Source organism: Mus pahari, chromosome 16 (genome assembly GCF_900095145.1).
Source record: "Mus pahari chromosome 16, PAHARI_EIJ_v1.1, whole genome shotgun sequence".
Classification (NCBI taxonomy): Eukaryota; Metazoa; Chordata; class Mammalia; order Rodentia; family Muridae; genus Mus; species Mus pahari.
In genome coordinates, this window is record NC_034605.1 from 48,440,909 (window position 1) to 48,450,616 (window position 9,708).

Genomic DNA, 9,708 nt, shown 5'->3' on the forward strand with positions numbered 1-9,708 from the left:
GGCAAGCACAACCCTGGAGCAGGGGAGCATGAACCTTTTGGTCTTGGACTGGAGCAGTTCTTCAGAGTTTCATGGCATGTCTCAGAGGATCACAGTAAGCTATGTATTTTTCCTAATCGGCCTTTTGAGTTATCCTAGCCGTAGGATAACTATTAGCTATAAACAAGTCTGTTATTAGTATCTAATCACGTGAGCAGGCAGAAGGCTTGCCCATTGCATACCAGGAACAGCCCTTCTAGTCTGGTTCACTGAGGCTTCCTGGCATGCTACTTATTTTCCCAAGTGCTTAAAATACAATGTGTAGAACCCCAGACCCTTGTTTCAGGAGCCACATGCTACTAAGTAGCCTGGGCTGCCTGATTTGTTACTATGTATCCTCGGCTGCCTGATTTGCTACTATGTAGCCTGGGCTGCCTGATTTGTTACTATGTAGCCCGGGCTGCCTGATTTGCTACTATGTAGCCTAGGCTGCCAGATTTGCTCCTACTTAGCCTAGGCTGCCTGATTTGTTGGGATGAGTACTAATTGTAATGGCTCAAAAAATACAAGGAAGAAGAAAACAGAAGCAAAGAGTCCCCATTCTTCCCTGGCCAAGTGAGAACTCTCAACTGTTTCTGGCATCTTCCTCGCGGGGTGTGAGCTCTGCTTTCAATTAGAAGAATGGCATCAGCACGTGTGGATGGGAAAAGGGCATACCTGGGGGTTGCTGCTGCCAGAGTCATGATTTTCCTAAACCACCACCAAGCCACACCTTCCCAAAGCTGAGCCCAACACCAGCCTGTGCACAGTACTTCTGACACAGATGCAGAGCATGCAGGAAGACCTCTGTTCCACAGGGTTCTAAGAAGTACACATTTCAGGGAAACCTACTCAAGTAACCACAGATCACTTACCAGTTGGAGCCAAACTGAAGACGTCACTGATAAATGCCACAGAAGGTGCAAAGCTTGCCAATCACTTGAGAAGAAAAACCTAGAATGTTGAGCAGATAGGAGATGGCAGATTAGGGACAGTCATGCCTCATCTCACACCAGTCTACCCAGGGCACACTGAGATGATATGGACAGGTCAGTGAAGAGGGACTCCCCTCTTTTCAGCCACTGCTTTCTTTGGGGATCTGACAGAGGTCAAAGACACGGGTTTGCAATTGGCACTGTTATTTTATTAGTAGTACGAGTATTATACAATAAACTTGTACTGGTATACAGACAATTTATTTAAAACAATTTTGTTCAAATTTTGAATCAAACATTGTTTTATTATAATAATGAAATAATTTCTACCTAGAAAACCTGCAAGCACCATCAAAGAAAGGGACCATAAAATTCAATAAACAGACTCGAGTGTATCCTACAAATAGACACACCACGATTAGAAAATAGAATATGAATTCTTCCATTTTTTTTTAATATTTGTTTTAAAAAAGCTAGTGCAAATACAACATTTTACACTGGAATTACAGAGAGTATGCACGCATATGGAAACGTTCTCCTGTCACGATAAAAGCTCTTAACTATGTATGCACTTAAAAGTTTCTTTTCAATAAGGTGCAAAAAAAAAAACCATTTTGTTTTCCCTAGTTCTCCACGTGGTAGTACCCTCAGCCCAAGTTTTGGTGTCTGTTTCCACTTGGCCTGTGAGGAGGCAGATGGATGGAAATTGGAGGGTGTGGAAACCTGATCTTAAAACCCTTCAACTGGTGCAGATCTCAGGTTCTTGAGGGCCAAGACTCCACTGGTTAGATATGTAGACTGTCTTATTGAAAGGCCACCATAAATACTGACAGGACTCCACCGCAACCCCCTTTCCGCTGACACTACCTAGGGTCACACTTGAGCAGTGTGGGTTGGGGAGGGGGCAGTAGTCACAGAATGGGACTATGGTGGGTTGCCATGGTTATGCCTCATCATTGACTCAACAGTTCATCCCACCCTTGGACTGGAGAATAACTTCCGAGCAGGGGGCTCCTGTAAGAACTGGAGAAAACCTGTGCACCAACCTTCTTAGTAACTGATCTTTCACTCCAACAGTTCTAAGCCAGTGTCACCTCAGCTCGGTAGTCTAGGGGACAGTATGTTATCTTGGTAAGGGTTACTGTAAACAGTGCTTCCCACACAGGCCTTCAGATGAGCCATCCAGGCAGCAAAGGAACAAGAAGACATGCATGGATGGAGTCTCCAAGGGATCTGTAGTGGAGGACTTGCTCCTTTCAGTTAAAAAGTGTTAGGGAAGTTCTTAGAGACAGGTGTCATGTAGACGGTATCTATTGGCCAAACACACTTCATCTGAATACAGGTGAAGTTCCTGTATGCAAGTGTCGGGATGTGAAAAAGCTGACCCGATGTCTCGCTTCTGCCTTTGTCAAGGTCAATCTAAGCAATAAGAACTTGTGCCTTAAGGGAGGGGACATGAACCAAAATTGAAGGCAGGGTCTGTTTACTGCCCCCACGCTGTCTGGTTTGCTCCACCCAGCGCAACTACTGAACAGGAATATAACTCTGAGAAACCGCTCTGCATTTTGTCTGGCCTCTACTTGAGAAACATCAAAACAAAAGCCAGGCATTCAAGCCAAAATGGATGTTTTACCCCCGTGGGAATGAGGTCTGGGGTGGGAGGCAGAAGAAAGGCTCGACTTTTTTCTGTCTATTGGGAAGGAGGATCCCTTTTAGAAACACTTCATGTTCAGGATTATATTCTTTGGGTTGATAGGAACAGGAAGTGCTGAAAATGTCAGACATCATCCAAAGTCAAGTCACAATGGCTTAAGAAGGGAACTTAGGGAAGTACTTTCGGCCTAGGAATGGACAGTATCCTCAAATAGTGGAATACAGAGATCCCCCATCCTTCACACAAGAGCCGTGTGTAACAAAAACAGAACAGTAAGCATAGGTACAGTATAGTTGAAGAGCCTCTGACATCATAATTCTTCCAGGCCATAACCATACAAATTTGATGATCAAGACAACAAATTGCTATATACAGGAAAAATAAACCCGCAAACATGTAACTTTCAAACCCCTCCTCTGTTTTGTTTTTTGTTTTTTTTGTTGTTGTTTTGTATTTTTTTTACACACAAAATATGAAACTCATAGTTTCGACAGATCTGTCTCTTTCAAACACTGAATGAATCATTTCAACATTCATTTTTCTTTTGTGCAATTTTTTTAAAAAAAATTATCTGTAACCCTCCCACCCCCAAAGTGAGTGCCTCAACCCTCCCAGCCCCACCCCGCCCCACCCCACCCCCGGCTGCTCAAAGTGGGTGTACTTTAAACAAAATGAAACAAAACAAAAACCTTCCCACAAGGTAGAGCGCTACAAGAAAAAGCCTATCAGTAAGGTAACATTTGAAGCGAGGTCATCTATGTGAAAGAAACCCCAGCTCCAGTGTAGAGGTGTGCAAACTGTTTAGAGTTGCCTTAGGAACAGAAATACAACACTGTTCATGGACAGGGAGAAAACCAACTCATACGCATGTGCTTTATTCAAAAAAAAAAAAAAAAGTAGATTCTCTATAATTATTACTCGATTTTTCCTTAAATTTTCTATTTCAGAAATCCTGGCATCAAAGCACAACTGTGGATGCAAAAGCCTTTGCTCCACTTTTAAAAACAACAACAATATGATTCTCTTGCCTTTCATCTCAACCACCAAAGAAACTGGATTGGACCCTGGAGACTGGAGGCCCTGTATTCCCCTGGAGTCAAAGGGGGGTGACTGAGAAATGAGGAGCACAGAGGGTCTCAAGAGAGAGCAGACCAGTTGGTTGAGTGGCTTGTGGCTTGGGAAGCAGTTGCTATGCCAACCAACTCAACTTACAAAGCCTGGCTTTCTATCCCAAGAGCTCTGACTCCTCACCCCTGTCTGAAATAGGTGTTAGTGTCTTCAAAAGCATCTACAAAATAGGTTTCCTTAGTAGTCACAGATGTTACAAGGTATCATCAATTGTTTCCTTAAAAGAAAAAAAGAAAAAAAAAAAGAGAGAGAGAAACAAAAAGATCCAAAGCTAGAACAGAAACAGATTTTGGCAACATATTTCAGTAAAGATCAAACTATGTGCAAAGAGTGGATATATTTTTTTTTTCTTCTGATTACGAGGAGCTACTGCTCGCCTTGAACGTGCAGCATTATATTGCAATCGGTGCAGTAGCTAAGGAGCAATCCACACGGTGTGGGGGAGATCCAAACATTCCTTGAAATTGTACAACCCTACTGCAGAGCAGTCCAAAGTGCTGTTGCTGAACACATCTGTGTTCCACACACACACACCAGCCCCATCCCTGAGTAAGAGGTGTGGAAGGTTCTGCAGGGTTCCTTGCAAGGGGAGAAGAAAGGACACTGCCACTTCCTTAGGGGGTAAGGGGGGGGAGGGGAGGAACCCGACAAGCTCACCTAACAGAAAACATACAAGGTCAGGGTTCAGAGTTAAGGACCTTCTGTGGCCACCACCACAAACATCAGGCCATCCCAAACTGAGTTGGATGAATCAAGAAAAGCAAAATGTGACCAACGTAGACGATTATCCTGCAAGTCCCCCCGCCCCCGCCACCCACCACCCTCCCCCAAATGCAATTTGGATTTCCACTTTTAAAGAGATTTGAGGTAAGTGGTATCCCTGGCCTTCTTTCCCCCCACCCCCACCCCATCCCACTGACCCCCAAGGTGGCCCAGACAAACTGAAATAATTCTAAAGTTAAAACAGTCTAAGGAACAGTCACGCTGTGTATTTAGAAATCCCTAGAAAGAGGTTCTTGTTTGCTGATTTCTTATGAGTAATATTACTATGTTTTCTTTTTGCCCTGACTAATTTCTTGGTGATTGTGTTCCATTGTAAACACAAAAAAGGCCTGCTGTTACTTTGTTTTAAAATGGAAAGCAGGAAAGAGGAGAAGGAAAGACGGCTGTTGGTAAATATTGCAGAGGACAGGTACAGAGGCGCGTGGCTGATCCTTGTCCGATGAGGGCACTGCTATTACCGTGCTCCCTACGCAGTTGACCGAAGGTACTCCGGGAGCCTGGAGGGCCCCACCAGGGTCTGCAAATAAGAGGTGGCTCCTGCCTCTGTGTGTTCTTCCTATTTGAAGAGAAAGCTGTCCCAAGGGAATGGTGACTGTGGTTGCCAGGTGGTCCCCTCCAAAGCCATTGGTGGGCAGGCTCAGAACACGCACATATGCAATAAGTTGTTTGTGTCAAAGGCAGGGATCAAAGTCTCAAGGACACAGAAGAGACTGAAAATGAGTTGCCTGAAGACCACACTGCTCCAGAGTCTGTCCTAGGAGCCACTCTGCTTCCTGGCTCCGTTCCGGCTTCACTACAGATCGAGGGGCCTTTGCAGAGTGTGGTGATGGACCTTCAAGGTGCTTCTCTCAGGTCTCCTTGGCTGGCTCTCACTGTGTCCTGGTGACAGACACACACAGGCTCCCATAGGCTGCCTACCCTAGTACTCTGCATCCATCCATGTTAAGAAGACATGGGGGGGCTCGCCTCTCCCGGCTCATTCCCTCCAGCCTTTCTCTGACCAGCGAGGGGAAGAAAGGTCAGCCCACCAAACAAGGAAAAGGCCAAAAGGTCATGAACTTTAACTAGATAGCACACTATTGGCACACAAAGTATTGCACATGCTAAGGGAGCCAGAGAACGAGATGGGATGGGTGCTTCGGAAGAATCAATGATTTGTATAATTCCTATACCTGAAATAGAACCACAAAAGTTAGGATATTCCTATTGCTCGGAGCCATGTGTGTTTACCTGTTTTAGTGTCGGCTTAATGGATACAGTCAGTTCAATACTCGGAGCTAGCCAGAGAGCAGTGTGTGTGTGTGTGTGTGTGTGTGTGTGTGTGTGTGTGTCTTCTGAGCTCACAGGGGCTGCTGTAGATAACGGCACACAGCACCTCTATGGCGACTTCCTAGTCCTCTCACCATTGAAGGTTAAAAACAAAACAAAACAAAACAAAAACACCAAAAAAAAAAAAAAAAAAAAAAAAACCTAGTTAAGTGCCAGTGCCCTGAGCAGATATAGGGAAGATTTAGCAAGGTCTCTGAACAGAAAGATTAAAAAAATAATAATAAAAGGAAATAAAAGAGCCACAGCACTAAATAAGCCTCTGCCTGCAAGAATGGCTTCACCCAGCTCTGCTAGCATGCGGAGAGGGCGATGGAGTTTAGGGAGAGGCCAGCTCTTCTGGACCTACTCAAAGCTGTTTGCTACATCCCAGAAAACGATCTGGAAAAAGATCATTAGTCCCAACAAAAGCCACTGTGAATGGAGACTGGACAGCCAACATGTGGGTGGCCGGGGGAGGGTCTTTTTTTTTTTTTTTTTCTATTTTGAGACATGGAAGAAATTCTTTTTTTTTTAATGGCTAAAAAGAAAAGTCAAATAAGTACTTATTTAGGTTAGTTGCAGCAAGCCAAGAAAGATTGTTTAAAAACTTCTTCCTATTTATAAAACTAGGCTTAAAGTACTTTAAGACACACTCAGAACCCACAAATGATATATTGACCTCTGGGAATGAAAACTTGTGACTTTATGAAAATACCCTTCCTGGGGTTTTGTACCAAACATTAGATCCTAGTTTTATTTCAAATAGAAACCTAAGTTTCTAAAATAATAATAATAATAATAATAGTATTAACACTTTTATTTCCAGAAATGAAAATACTTGCTCACATATGTAAAATGTCTATATGGGAAACTCTCAATGGCGCTGAAGAAGACGCTCAGACCTGGCCTCTGGTGACAGATGTGGTAGATGACAAAATGAAGTCTCAAAGGGGACAGAACCTTCTAAGAAGGGCCTAGGGTCTAGGCAGGTTAGAAAGTAATTTTTGCTACATTTACTTATGCTCTTGTAATCCTCCCAAGCCTTTCCCACAATGTTATTAGATAAAAACTGCAGGAATATCACACAAATTATAAACTCAAGATGTGCAAATTGCAAAGTTCTTTAGGAGTTCGTCCTAAAAACACTAGACACAACCGAGTGTCTTTTTTCCTCTGTGTCTTGTCTTGGTTTCTCTGCCAACTCTGCATATGCCTTTAACTCTTTCTCCAACGTCAAAGTGACAAGTGCCTGCCGTCAGGTAGTACTCGGTAGTCATATATTGTCACGGGCTAGTTTGTACTTCACATTCATCCCTTTAAACCAGATTGGAGTTTTTTGATTGCTGGCTTGTGAGCAGAGCTGAAGTGTAGTTACAGTGTTGAGAAGAAGAAACAAAAACAAAAACAAAAACAAAAACAAAAGCAACTTAGGTTTGTCGGTTTTTTTTTTCTTTTCCCAAAAAGAGTCAAGAGTGAGATACAGTACTTGTTGAATGACAGACCAAGATGCTCGGTTAAGAAGCCTGCGCAGCATTTTTAACTGTTTGCGAGATAATAATAGTAACAGACGAGCATCTTCCAGATCTAATTCCTCATGTCACACTGGGATTGAGGAAAAAAAAAAAAAAGCGGCACCCGAGTTGTCCATAGTCATGGACAGTACTAGTCCTAAAATATAGAAAAGATGCTGCCAGCACAGCTCAGAGAAGCTAGCTCTCTTGGGAAGCGGGGACGGGGGACTTGCATTATCCTCTTGGGAGCCAAAAGTCAATGCAAGTAACCTGATTGATTTTCCTAACACTGCACAGAAACCAGTGTGGATGTTCTCTCTGTCCCCCTCCCCCTCCCCCCCCTGCTACCTGCCTAACCAGGAGTGACCTGAACAAGGACTTTCCCTGTCCCACCATGATGACTGGTGATGTCACTGGACTGGACTGGTAAAGCAGTAATGAAATTCTGCGAGTGGCAGCTGCTCTTAAAAACAAAAACAAAAACAAAAACCAACAAAACAAAANAAAACAAAAAAACAACAACAAAAAAACCTCAGTGCAGTCAGGCCCCATGGGGGGAAATATATATATATATCTATATATCTATGATTAAAAGTTGCTTTTTATTGTAAAATATGTTGGAGAGAACCACGTTCTTTGAAACTAGTTTCCCATCTGCCTGTCCGACGCCTCCCTACGATGCCTGGAAGCTGGGTTCCTGATGACTTTGCAGGTGGGAAACCCAGGCCCCCCAACCCCACGCTGAGAGGGAGCAAGTGAGGGAGACAGAGGCAGAGAAAGAGACACCCTCAGTCGCTGCCGTGGTACCCACGCACCCAGACACTCCCTTGCAGGATACTTCCCACTGCATTTGATCTTGAAACCAGCGGGAACTGATGCCCCTCAAATCTGTGCGTGTTGCCGGAGAAGGCAGGGGCCGATGAAGCCACATTCAGGGCCACCAAGGATTCCCCGGAGCTCCACGGCCACGGTTCTGACCATCCTCCACCCGCCAGCTCCTCAACAGACACTTGCAGACAATGCAAACGCACCAGTCTCCTGCGATACACCTGTTTGACTCTAATGACAAGGTTAGAATACAAACCTAAAGAGGATAACATGTAAATACTGTGTTACTTAGCCTACAGTACAGTAATCTGGATACAGACAGCAAAAGGAGGCCCCGGCCTCCGCTGCCCGCACGGTCTCTACTTGCCCACGTTAGATCGGCCTTCGATGCAGATCTTAACCTCCTGAGGAATGAGCGAAGGCTTGGGAAGAGTCAAAGGTGGCTCGTCCTCCGACTTCTCCAGTTTACGGGTCTCCGGCGCCGACCACCTCCTCTTCCTCGTGGCTGTGGGCTTGCTCGGTTCTGTTTTGCTGAGGAAGGGTGCTGCAGGCAATCCTATTTTTTCTGGAAACTTCAGTTCGCCGTTCTCAGAGAGCACCTGGGCGCTTCCCTGGTTGATTCCGTTTTCCTGCTCCATGTATCTGTGTCTGCTGCCAGCCAGGCTGTCGGTCTTTGCGTGCTTCAGCAGGACGCTGGCAGGGTCCACAGGCTGGCCCTTTTTAACAGAGCCATTCTTCAGGTTCTTGAGGGTGAGCGAGATGCAGACGTCCCCAACGGAGAGTTTTGAACACGGCAGATCAAAGAGCTGGCTGGTCCGCTCAGGACAGCAGGATGACCAGCCCTGTCCAAATACAAAAAAAGGATACTCTACCAAAACTTCGACACTGACCTGTGGAAACAGAAGCAGAGGGAGGAAAAGGGAAGGAGACATGAGAAAACAGTTCATATGTGGTGTTTGCATGTGCACCGTACATGTATATATGTGCACATAAAATCGTGTATGCACAGAGGCTGGAGCTCAACCTTAGGTGTGAGTTCTTCAGATAGCTGCTTCCCCCCCCCCCCTTATTGGATAACCCACTAAAACCATGTGGTTCTTACTCTCTTTGTGTGCACAGGTGTGGGGACATTCATTGGAATACGGGAAACTTAGCAGTGGCCAAAGGGTTGAGAATAAGGACTGAGTTCTCAGCCCTAAACAGGACATCTATATTAAACCCCCTCCCGAAGGCTCAGGAAGCCTCATGGGAGGGATGGGGCAGGGATCAGGGGACTTAAGAGCCAGAGGCTGGGAGAAATGCTAGCTTCTTGACATAATACTGCGATTGCAGCCACCACTCCACCCACCCACCTTTTAAGTAGGATCTCTCAGTGGCCTAGAGAGCATCTGGTGGTCCACAAGCTTTGCGGATTCTCTCTCTGCCTCCCCAGTGGGTGCGGAGATTACAAGTACATACCTCCACACTCCGACATGTGTGTGTGTGTGTGTGTGTGTGTGTGTGTGTGTGTGTGTGAGAGAGAGAGAGAGAGAGAGAGAGAGAG

General features: G+C 45.1%; 1 protein-coding gene across 11 annotated transcripts in view; it reads right to left on the reverse strand.

The window, feature by feature from the left end:
• Positions 1-1,140: 1,140 nt before the first annotated feature.
• The window catches only part of Atxn1 (ataxin 1), a 413,636-nt gene continuing 405,068 nt past the window's right edge, over positions 1,141-9,708 (reverse strand). For 9 of the 11 annotated variants that reach the window (XM_029547630.1, XM_029547629.1, XM_029547627.1 and 6 more), the window contains one exon: positions 7,878-9,055. In XM_029547630.1, the coding sequence (XP_029403490.1) occupies positions 8,525-9,055 (531 nt within the window). In that variant the 3' untranslated portion in view covers positions 7,878-8,524. Of the gene's footprint in view, positions 9,056-9,708 lie in introns of all 11 variants that reach the window. The other 2 variants (XM_021215427.2, XM_021215426.2) reach the window with 1 other exon arrangement.